Here is a 12,445-nt window from a genome sequence, read left to right as displayed (position 1 = left end):
CATCAGAAACCAGTTAGCCTTAAAGCATGTGTAAAACTTAACTTGATCAAATACCCATTCCTGTAACGATTTAGCTTACCTTGGAGGGTACAACCAATGTCTACAGAGCCAAATGTGGCACACTATGGAACCAAATATGGTGCTCTTAAAAAAGTCTTTAAGATATATTGGAGGGATAGGTGGGACCTCATAAAGGACTTACATCAACTGATGTTTGGTCTCTGGAAACCTTTGGGGTCATTAATCAACATGTCAGTTAACAATGATAAGTGTCAGTTATGCAAATGAGCTTTCATTATAGTGCCTCTTGGTTCTGACCCCTTTCTTGGAATGTTAATGTAGTGTAGTTCTAATTATAAAAGGTTGCTGACCCCTACACCTGCATGGCTGCTATAGAAATTCAGGCTGGTGGTTAAATTCTTTGGGCCCTGATTACTTCCAAGAAAAATATAATCGTACTTGCAGGCTAGTTATCAGGCTTTTCAATGTACCTGGAGGGCAGTGTGGAATAATCAGCTTTTTAAGAAGGAAAATGTGCATGATGATTTCTAACCTTATAGTTACCCTGTGAAGGAGTCATCAAAATTGTGTGCCTGAACAACATTCCTAAATGGAGGGGACATTGCCTTAAACCATCGACAGTTATATAATGAGAACTTGTTTCTAAAAAGGATTTTAATTGCCTTCTTTTTTTGGGGGGGTGGCCTGAGGATAGGTGGAAGACAATGTTTTCCTTGAATTCTGTGAAGAGATTGGTGTGGGAAATATTCGTGTATATGAAAAAGAACATGTGCAACAGCAGGAAGAAATTGACAAGAAGAGGTAAATACTAAGAAGGAATTTCAGCTTGTTATATTACCAGTAGTTCATATTCCTGGTTCAAAACCCCTTCAGCAGAGGAGAAGGGACTTAAACCCTTTACAGATTATTCTGTTTCAAAAAGCATTAAAGTTAGAAGTCAAGCTACAGTTTAATTTCTATAGTGGCATCATTTTTATCAGTTTTTAATCTTTCCTTGAATAATTGTTATGTTGTGATTTGCTAGATTTGAATTTGAAAACCAGAAGACACGACTAGGTGTTCAGCTTGAGTATATTTCCAGCCAGCTAGCAAAGGAGGTCAACAAGACAAATATGCTGAAAGAGACTATTGGCAAAGCTGACACTGAGATTGTCCGCTTAAAAAAGGTAACAGGTTTTTTAGAATGTTCTAAAATACAGTGAAGTCATATCTTTATGGATCTGTTAAAATGTATGGAGCCATTTGTACTCCACTTTTTCCCAAGCAGAGGCCTAACATGGCTTACAACATCATTGTACCCCCCCTCCATTTTATCTTCACAACAACCCTGTAAGGTAGGTTAGGCTGAGAGAATGACTGGCCCACTGTCACTTAGAGCGCATTCCTGAGGGGGCAGCTGAAGCTCCATGGGAGTTGGTGTGACCCCATGCCAGTGTAAATGCCCGTTTAACCCAGGATAACGGGCGCTTACACTGTCCCTCCACCAGCGCCACCACCATGCTGGGACCTAAATCCCAGAAGTGGCAGGCCGCGCCACTGTCGGGGTGGGGGGGCATTCCAGGGGGGTGGAGCTGACGTTAGCTTCCTAACCCCTTTCACTCCAGGAACACCCCCTTGGGCTGCGGCGTGGCTGTGCCACCTTTTTCGGTGGCACATTGTCGCTGTTTACGATGGGGCATTTCCCCCTTTTTTCTTCTAAAAAAATGCCCCCCCCCCCCCGCCATGGCAGCTGGGAAGCCTCTGAGGAGGTGTGAGCGGCACAGCCACTGCGTATCTATTCCCTCCCCAGAACGCGCTTCCCTTGAGCTTCCATGACAAAGTGAGGATTCGAACCTTGGTCCATTGTAGTCCAACTACCCACAACACCTGGAAAGCACTAAAAAGACTTGTGCTGCTTTACATAGCCCTGCCTTTGGAGTGTAATAAGAGAGTGCAACTGTGCACCAATGAAAAGAAATTCTGAGGGAGAGTCCAATGTTTATTGTCTTCATTAATATACTTCTTTTTTTTTTTTACAAATATCTCTTCTTACATAGGAAGAGAAGCATTTTTTACAAATGGTAGATGAAATTGCAACAGAACTGCAGCAGCTTAGAGAAAGGCAGAAGGTTAAGAAGGTTGAGGTTGCAGAAGCTCAGAGTCAAGTGGAGGAACAAAGAGCGATATTGCTAACTCTGAATAGGTAATTAATACTACGCTTTAATTGCATCAGTTACCTGTTGTTGTTTTCAAATGGTGCTGAGGGAAATTACTTTGTTCCATTTATAGAAATATTTCAGCTTGTACTTATTCATAGAATTGTATGCTTGTGTGAGGGGTGACGGAGGGCAGGAGCTTCTGAGCCCCCCCCCCCTTGATAAGAGCTGAACAAGTCACTCCTGAATTGTTTGCAACTGTGGGAGCTCATGGATCATGACAAAACATTATATATTAAAGAGAAAGTTCCCGAACTTGTGGAACTGTTTGTGTGCACCTGCAGTGTTAATCGGGTGTTAAGAGAAAGCTGCAAGGGCAAATATGAGAGCCACTTGCACAATACCCTTGTCGCAGTCTCCGAAAAGTGGGACTAGGAATATGTCTTTTGTAGTTAGGTGTGTCTGAATCTGTCACTTGTACGTGGTGATGCACTGAGATTTACGAGCTCATTTTCCTTCTGTTGCAACTGTGGGAAGTGAATTTGCAGTTGACAAAGCAATCTACACATGCTGATTCCTCACAGTACCCAGTACCACCTTCAAGCTGTTTGCACTGGAAAAGGCAGAAGCCACTGAAGTAACAGCCTGATCCGCTTGGGGTGCTACACATGAACTAATGTGGACTTCTTTGATTAAGCAGAAGATACAGTAGAACTTGGAGGGCCAATAATTTCTCAGCTTCCTGTTTGCTTGTTTTTAACATTGGTGAAGCACATATGCTGGATAAATGTACAGAGACCCACTTAAATTATTGACTTTGCAGAAACACAAACTGTTATTATTCTCTCCTCTAACTGTCTGACACAGTATATCTCATCATTAGGGTTGACTGATGAGCAATAAATGATCTCAATTTATAGAAAGAGTATAGAATAGCTCTAGAAGCAATTTAGACAGATGCAGTGTTAAAGTTACCGAACTTGTGTTTTAAACTGAGATTTAAAATACTCTGAGATTACTAATATGGCCATATATGTAAAAGCCATCTGTAGGAGTAATGTACTAAAATTTGACTGCCATATTTATTTTTATTGTTTACAAAATATATATCCTGCCTTTCTGTCCTTCAAAGGGCTACCAAGGCAGGTAACAAATTAAAACATACATAATAAAGTCACATTAAAAAATTTAAACCAACAAAAAATCACACACATCATTTAAACAAGCAAAACAAGCAAAACATAGCTAAAATACATACTAAGACATAAAAGCAACAATCAGAACATTGGTCAGGAAGGAGAGATCACTGAGGGGACCAAACTAATCAAAAAAGACTTTTCCCACTGGCAGAAGATGGCTACAGAAGGAAGGGACAGGTGAATCTCCCTGGGGAGGGTGGTCCAGAGCTTTGGTGCCACAACTGAAAAGGTCCTCTCCTGGGTTGCCACCCACCTAATCTCAGAAGGTGAGGGCACCTGAACCAGAGCCTCCAAAGATGACCATAGTGATCAGGGGAGTGTACAAGGGAGTCGGCAGTCCTTCTGGTATGTTGGTCCCAAACCATATAGGGCTCTAAAGGTCAACACTAGTACCTTGAATTGTGCCTTGAAGCAAATTTGGAAGCAGTGTAGATTGGCCAAGACAGGAGTCATAGGATCCCTATTACCCACTCCAGTCATAGGATCCCTATTACCCACTAGCGGCAGCATTCTGCACCAGTTGAAATTTCCGGACGCTTACCAAGGACAGCCCTATGTCGAGTGCACTGCAGTAATCTAATTTAGATGTAACCAGGGCATGCATCAAAGAGGCCAAGTCTTTCAACCTCAAAATGTGAAATACAAGTGGCACGTCTTGTGTGTTTGTGATTTTTGTCGGCAGAGAGATGGGAAAGTTACAAAAGGAAGCTGTAGCAATTGAGTCCTTGCTGGAAGAGAAAAAATTAGAAAGGCATAATAGGCTTCTTGAGTGCAAGCTCAGCAACGTAAAGATAAACCTCCTTCGGGGATCTCTGGATGACATCAGTGAAATAGAGGTATATTAACACATTTTTGTGGCATGGTGATTGATTGTCTGATAGACAATGTTAGACCTTGAGAGTTTGTATATAAAAGTTTATTCCCTACTCCCAATAATGTGATCACACCCAAGCTCTGTCCCATGACACTTTACAAGATCGACTGCTATAATTGCACATTGAAAGCATACAAAGACAAATCCAGTACTGCAAGAATGTAACTTTGATTACTGGCTTTCCCAAAACCTTTCTTTTAAATATTTACATGCTAGGTAGGGCTCTTAAGGGTAGCCAGGCTGAAATGTATTTAATAATTTGCCTGCCTTCTAAAGGGGAAATGGTGCAAAAAGATATTCCTGAGTAGGCATCCAGATAAAATGGAGAGGCCCCTCATTTCCAGAGAAAAGTGAAAGTGGGAACAAAAGTGTGAAATTCAGCATGAATTGGAAGGTGGAAGAGGAAAGGGAAACTGTCAGAGAGGCAGTCATTCCCTCTGGCATACACAGCAGTGAAGTTGCTGTAAGTAATTAAGTACCAAGCTCAGAAGACCTCAGGTGAACTAAGGGAAGGCCTCGCCCCTGGGCCAGGGAAGGTGTTTGGAGCCCCCAAAAGCCAAGGGGGAATGGAGAAAGAGGGTTATTCTCATTGCCTACATCTACACAACACTTCGGCTAAAAGGTGGCCAGAGATACACCTTTTTGTTCATTCAGGACCCTGGACAGCAGTTTGCTCGCACCATCACAAATGAAGAAACAGCCCTGGGGCAGAAAGTCCTTCCCTTGCATCCCTGAGGTAGCTATGATGAGAGGTTTCTAGGGCATGTGCTGAGTGCTCAGTAAAAAGTAGCAGCAATGTATTCCAAGTGAAAACAGGTAAATGTATTTGAATATAAAATGTAGAAAGGATGTGGGCGAGGTGAGAATAAACAGAAAACTGAGGAGTTGAAAGGACTCCTATGAAATATACTAAGACAAAAAGTGAATAGAAGCACAGCCACATCACTAACGACACAGTTCGTTGCAATACCTTGAGCTGGTAGTGGCCACAGGAATCAAGAACCCTTCCTACAGCCATCAAAATGGATAGGTCAGAACAGCACAGGAGTGAATGGAACTGAACAGCAGACAACAAGATGAAGAATAACAGTTGGGTTCTCTTATTTGCTACTCAGTTTCCCCATTGGCTTAATTCTAGCAAGTAATTTTCCCCTTACCTGATCATAAGGGGGTTTGTGGTCAGTCTAGAGGAGGAAACCATTAACAGGTCATTCTGCTGTTGGTTAGGCTGTTACTTATAATGAGGGCTGTAAGGGAACCTCTGTCTCTTTTTGCTTCCGGGTAAGATACCTGTACCCTGACCTGGATAGCCCAGGCTAGCCAGATCTTGTCAGTTCTCAGAAGCTAAGCAGAGTCAGCCTTGGCTAGTATTGGATGGGAGCCCACCAAGGAATACCAGGGTTGCTATGCAGAGGAAGGCACTGGCAAACCACCTCTTTTAGTCTCTTGCCTTGAAAACCCTATAAGGGGTCACCATAAGTCGGCTGCAACCTTTTGGCACTTTTCACATACAAGATACCCGTCTCTCCATTGAACCTTCCTGCCAGCTGGAAACACCCTGAGACTTTGACAACACAAACTACTTCAATTTAGTTACAGAGGAGAGGGGATTTTAAGGAGGAGCATTGATCTCAGTCACTACAAGATCCTTGAGACCTCTCTTCCTTTCCAACTTTATAACCTGGTGTTGTTGTTTTTTAACCAGCAGCATAAGGGCTGCACTTGCTTTTCTCCCAGCAGTGCCTTTCAGGGCAGTATAGGTGCATTGGAAAAGAAAGGGGAAGAGCAGGGCCTGAGCCAAAGACCTATATCAAGGGCCAAGCCTTAGAGGTGTAAATATTACAAAGACCGATGGCAGTTCCCTCCTTTCTCAAGTAAACGGCCAGCCTGCTGCTGATCAGGAGTCATTAGTGAGACGAATAGTTGATCTTAGTATAAGGCTGGTTTGATGATGGTAGGTGGGTACACACTCTTTCAATACATCATAAAATAGACAATATCTCCTTGGCCGTATCAGTTTTGACAGTGGAGTCTACATAGGCTGTGTGCTGCTGACTATTAGATGCACCCTAGGGCAGGCACTACTTTTGTGCATACCATATCTAACAACTGCCTTCTGACATTTTGGGGGAGAAAGGGAAATTTTGCTTACCTGTAACTTCCTGTTCTGTAGCAGTGAGGCATTCCCCCGCTCTCCTGACTTGACCTACGTAGCTTAGTTCTGAGGACTTTGGGAGCTTAGAAAGTGTCAGCTTTCAGGAGTTTACTTCTATCCTCCCTTAAATCTTCCGTCTTGGAGGTTCTTTTTCAGAAACTTTTTTCTCTTGTTTATGTTTAATAAAGTAAACACATCCAAATCTATATGTGTATCTTATGCCATGTTTATTTTGGGCGGTTATTTCATTGTGCTGTCTGTTTCAGCTGGGATCTGGTACTGAAAGTACTGAAGTGACGGCTGATATCTTTGAAAGAGAGCAGGCAATTTGTATAGATTATAGCAGTCTTGCAGACAAGCTGAAGGTAAGAAAATCTGCTAAGATCCTGACTGTCTAATAGAGCTTCATATTCCTTCAGCTTGGTTTATGGACTCTAGCAGCTTAGAAAGTCTGGATTTGAAGTGAGAGAGGCCTCACAGCTGCCAAATTCCTCTCTTGTTTGGATAGTGAATTTGAGCCAAAGAATTCCCCCTCCTTTTTACAGATGTAAACCTTAAACATATAAACGATTAAACAATAAGACTTTGTTTACCATTTATATATTGCTGTCAACATTTAGACATTTTCCAGAGCTTGGAATACTGGCAGAGGGGTTCCTGTGCATTCCAGGATCATCTGTGCCTGTAGAATGCGTGTTTTCTGATCCTAGCCTTAATCCTCTGCGTACCGGACTGACGCTGGAGTATGTTAACATGTTGATTTTTATTAACAAATATCAGCAGTGTAACTGATAATATAAAGGAATATGTATGTGGGCTCAGTAGGTTATGAGCTTGTTAGTGGTTAAACACAATGGTTGCTTTTAATTCAGCAAAATATACATTCCTGCTCTCTTCCCTTTCTCCACTCAACTAAGCTTATCTGCTGTGTTGATGTGAAGTAATAAGGTGGTAAGATGGGGCAGGGCCCCTTTGTCTATAGTGTTTTGTTTTATTTTACAACTAGGACTTGCAGTCTGACAAAGAGATGGAGACCCACCTGGCACGACTTCAGCAAGAAGTAGCATCTAAAGAAAATGTTTTATTAAAAACAGCAGCACCAAACATGAAAGCTTTGGAGAGATTACATATTGTTACAGATAGATTCCATGAATCAGCTGATGGTAATACCAACATTTTCTGATTAGTACTTATTGTAGTGAGTGAGTTATTGGCATTCCCTCCCCCATGCTTGCTTTCCACATTTCAATCAATGTTAATTTGATTTTGCAAGATAAAATACTATATCTATGTCCAACCTATTCCCACAACTAGGTTTTGGGCTTATTTTAAGTCTGTACTGTCTGTGTACATGTACATGGTTTTGGAAAAGCATATTGCTGCATGTGCATAAAGCTGTCTGAGCTTTCCACCATGTACCCAAACCTGAATTTACCATGCTATTGTGAATGCTTCAAAAAGACTGTTAGTAACAGCACAATACATAGGGTTGCCAGCTCCCGGGCTGGGAAATACCTGGAAATGTTGAGGATGGAGCCTAGGGAAGGTGGGATTTGGGGAGGGGAGGGACCTCAGCAAGGTATAACGCCATAGAGTCTACTTTCCAAAGCAACCATTTTCTCCAGGTAAATTGATCTGTCACCTGGAGATCAGTTGAAATAGCAGGAGATCTCCAGCCACCATCTGGAGGTTGGCAACCCTAACAATACATCTTAAACTGGGCATGTGCTGGACTGTGCGACCGCTTATTTATTTACTTACTTCATTTATACCCCATCTTTCCAGTGGAGATCTAGAGTGGCTTACATTGCTCTCCTCTCCTTTATTTTATCCTCATATCAACTTGAGAGGTAGGTTAGGCTGAGAGGGGATGACTGGTCCAACGTCACCTAGTGAGCTTTTGTGGCAGAGTGGGGATTTGAACCTGTGTCTCCCAGCTCCTTATCTGACACACTAACCACTGTACTCACACTGGCCTTTCAGACTGGCCTAGCAAAAGAGGCTGGCAGTGCCTGAATATGAGATTGTTTGGCCATCATCCAGAAAACATGCGGGGAGAACGAAGTGACCTCTGAAGGTCGGAAAATGCATGCAAAATCCAAACATAGCGCCGAAGTAGTCGGGGGGTGGTGACTGTGAGGGAAACAGCCATGCGTAAAAGGCCAAAGAGAGAAGGTACTAGAGCAAGAAAACATTCATAGAAACTCCAGCATTCCTTTCAAAGGGCAGATATTTGTCCCTGTTACCTATTTTGGAAAATGCAGACACACATACTGACATTATTGTCCTTAAGAGCCAGCATGGTATAGTGGTTTAGAGTGGTGGACTCTAATCTGGAGAGCCAGTTTTGATTCCCCACTCCTCCACGTGAAGCCTGCTGGGTGACCTTGGGCCAGTCACAGTTCTCTCAGAACACTCTCGGCCACGCAGAGGCAGGCAATGGCAAACCACCTGTGAACATCTCTTGCCTTCAAAATCCTACGGGGTCACCGTAAATCAGCTGTGATGTGACGGCTCCCTTCCTTTCTTTCCTCCCTGGAAGTGCTAAGAAGTTCAGTATTCCCAACAGACGCTGGATGGGTGAAGTTGTAGAACATAGAACAGTATCTTTAGTTAGAACAGAATCTGGTCTTGCATATACAGCACATTATAGGTCACTTAAATCTTATTTCCCTTGGAAGGGGTAAGCTTTTCTTTTCTTTTTTGCATTTGTTTACTATGCTAAAGTGGGAAGTTATAATATTCCGGAATTGTACAGTTACTGCATCCTATTAAAGTCAGCTAAATTATCTTTTTGTAGCATTTGAGGCCCGTAGGAAGGAAGCCAAGTTATGTAGGCAAGAATTTGAACAAGTGAAAAAAAGGAGATATGACCTATTCAGTCAGTGTTTTGAGCATGTGTGTGTAGCTATTGATCAGATCTACAAGAAATTGTGCAGAAACAACAGTGCTCAGGTTTGTACATTTTCAGGTACTTGCTAATATCAATAGTCATGTCTGTTTTTGACTGTCCGAGATTCAACAATTAGCAATTCACATACAGGATTGTTCGAGAAAGTATTTGTCATGATCTTTGTAATAAAGTAGTTGTGTTAAACTGGGTGCAGGATTAGAAACGAAGCATGAAAGTGATAGTAACTTTATTCATTTCTCATCTAATCCTTACTCCCTAACCTGGAAAGTGGAGATTGCTGGGCCTGGGGAAATTGTAGTTAATGCTGGTGCAAAAGAAGCATCAGTATCCAGTGTGCAAAAAGGGATCTAGTCAGAAGAAACATTGTCGCGTGAAATTGTGCTGGGCTTTGGGTACTATCGGTGCATTCCTAAGGAGAGTTACTCCAGTCTAAGTCCATTGAAATGAATGCACTGTATGAAATGTAGTGGGTTGGATCCAGACTAAATTTCCCATCAGCAGAATGGAATTTCCCTGCCTCCGCCCTCCCATTGCACTGCAGTGATCTCCACAAAATGCTGCTCCTGGGGGGACAAGGAGGGACTTTGAGAAATGACATTGGGGAGGGGGGCTTCAGTAGGAAGAGAGAATTCCCCCCAGTTCATTGGAATTTGGCTTGGGGTATGAATATACCCCAGAGTGCAATGTCTGTAAGTTTTGTCTTGTTTTTGCTGGCTTAAAAATTGTTTTCATCCTTCACAATTGATGGCGTTACCTTTTAAGCTTTCCTTGTCCCCACTCTTAGGCTGTAACTAGACATTAAGCACCCTTTCTTTGTACCATTTCTTCTCTGCAAGTCACCCTTGACACTACTCTGCAAAGAACTATTCTTTGCTGTACTTCACCATCCAGTCCCAACACTAGAAACGTCATTATTTGGATAGTCCATTTTTTAAAAAAGTTACACCCTGAGCCTAAATATATTTGTGTCTTTTGCCTTGAGGAGAATAAGTCACATTTTATCGCTCACTAAAGACTGAAGTGTAAATAGCAGGATTGCTTGGAGGGAGTGTTTCTTTATTAACTGAATAAAACAGCATGTGTACTTTAGGCATTTCTTAGTCCAGAGAATCCTGAAGAACCTTACTTGGAAGGTATTGGCTATAACTGTGTAGCTCCAGGAAAACGATTTATGCCGATGGACAACCTGTCAGGGGGTGAAAAATCTGTAGCAGCTTTGGCTCTTCTGTTTGCAATGCACAGGTAATAACAGCAGTTCATATATTGTTTTGCTAATGATGACCTCAAGTACTTTTGAAAATTTGTGAAAATAAATGCAGTTATATGGGATTTATATTCTTCCCAAATGTTGCTTTGTTTCTCTTCTCTTATACCATACATATATAAAATACACCCTCAGCATTCTATGAAGTACAGATTAGTACACGCTGATAACGAGCTCCATTCGTGCAGGGCCAAAACATACAAGATGGAGATAAATCAAAGCTAGAGTTCCTGTGTGGCCCTGGAGCTCGGGCTGTGTGTATAATTTCCCATTTCCAGACTTCTGGAAACCCATGGCCTCCATCACATCTGTTTTGGCCCACTGGTAAATATTTCTACAGGAGCCAGTCAGTAAGGTAGGGCTCTTACACATTTCAAGGGCAGGAGTATATAATGTGCCCCCATTTCTCCCCCTTTTGACCAAGAGGCCAGTGTTTGGTGAAGTCATGTGCAGGATTCCTCTCAGCATTTCCTGGTACTTAGTGCATACTCACATCCTATAGTTCAGTGGTCGGGACCCTCCACTTGTTTGTGGGATTCCCACCTGCTGAGTCCAGGACCTTTTTTGCTGCTTTTTGGAACATCTGCTTCTAGTGCGGATGCAGAGAGAGCAATACAGCCATGCCTTGTGCTACTCTTTGTATTCACACAGAGCAGAGCAGCAAGACGGTGATTAATGTTCGGTCAGCACCGGGCAGGATTCCTTTTGAGCACAGGCAAGTTAGTAGAACTACCCAACACAAAAACTCTCCCTTGCCTTGTCTCTCTTCCCGGCATCCAGCCTAGCCCTGCCCGTTGCCCCATTCACATCCTGCGCAGATGTTGGTGGGACAGAGCCCCTTCCCCAGTTATCCCTTGCCAGGCGACTGCCCACCCCTGACAGTCATGCCTCCCGTAGACTAGCATATGTGCTTGTGGCACAGAAACCCCATCTCTCAATAGGAGGAGAGACCGAGGAGGTGGTTAGGCCCAGTCAGGGCTGCAGACTCTTTAAAGGTGCAGGTTCAGAGTTCAGGGACGGTGCTGGATCCTGGCCTGTGGCTCAGGACTCTGTGGCACGCAGTGCCATTTATCAGCTTCAGCTATGGCCTTCATCACATCTGAAGATGTGAAGAAGAAGAGAGCCAGCGTGGTGTAGTGGTTAAGAGTGGTGGTTTGGAGCAATGGACTCTAATCTGGAGAACCGGGTTCGATTCCCCACTCCTCCAAATGAGCGGTGGACGCTAATCTGGTGAACCGGGTTGGTTTCCCCACTCCTACACATGAAGCTGACTGGGTGACCTTGGGCTAGTCATGCTCTCTCAGCCCCACCTACCTCACAGGGTGTCTGTTGTGGGGAGGGGAAGGGAAGGTGATTGTAAGCCGGTTTGATTCTTCCTTAAGTGGGAAAGTCGGCCTGGAACCTTCATTATCTGTGGGACCACCTCTCCTGGTATACCCCCCAAAGATCTTTATGATCATCAGATATCAACCTACTGGTGGTCCCTGGCCCTAAGAGTGTGCGGCTATCCTTGACAAGAGCCAGGGCCTTTTTGGCCCTGGCGCTGGTCTGGTGGAATGCTCTGTCTGGTAACATCAGGGCCCTGCGGGACCTTAAAGAGTTCTGCAGGGCCTGCAAGACAGAGCTTTTCCGCCAGGCCTACAATTGAGGACAGCTGCGGGTATCATCCTCTGCTGGCCTCCCTATCCCCCCCCCCCTTATTCTATGTTACTCTAATTGGGTGGAGGGGCAACCTACTGCCTATTCCAGACACTATGGGCCAAATTAAGCGCCATCTGGGGTTTTTAATGGTTTTTAATTGGGTTTTATTGTTTGATTTTAGAATTATTACTTTACTGTTAACATTATATGTGTGATGTTCCCCGCCCTGAGCCTGGTCTTGG

The 12,445-nt window shown here is 43.4% G+C and overlaps 1 protein-coding gene across 1 annotated transcript in view; it reads left to right on the top strand.

The window, feature by feature from the left end:
- The window catches only part of SMC1B (structural maintenance of chromosomes 1B), a 40,469-nt gene that overhangs the window by 24,727 nt on the left and 3,297 nt on the right, over positions 1-12,445 (top strand). The window contains exons 15-22 of the mRNA XM_056862588.1: positions 716-822; positions 1,046-1,187; positions 2,058-2,203; positions 4,038-4,191; positions 6,651-6,749; positions 7,391-7,547; positions 9,185-9,339; positions 10,389-10,540. Of these exons, the coding sequence (XP_056718566.1) occupies positions 716-822; positions 1,046-1,187; positions 2,058-2,203; positions 4,038-4,191; positions 6,651-6,749; positions 7,391-7,547; positions 9,185-9,339; positions 10,389-10,540 (1,112 nt within the window). The remainder of the gene's footprint in view (positions 1-715; positions 823-1,045; positions 1,188-2,057; positions 2,204-4,037; positions 4,192-6,650; positions 6,750-7,390; positions 7,548-9,184; positions 9,340-10,388; positions 10,541-12,445) is intronic.

Source organism: Euleptes europaea, chromosome 17, assembly GCF_029931775.1.
Source record: "Euleptes europaea isolate rEulEur1 chromosome 17, rEulEur1.hap1, whole genome shotgun sequence".
Lineage (NCBI taxonomy): Eukaryota > Metazoa > Chordata > Lepidosauria > Squamata > Sphaerodactylidae > Euleptes > Euleptes europaea.
This window is presented reverse-complemented; position numbering and strand designations above follow the sequence as displayed.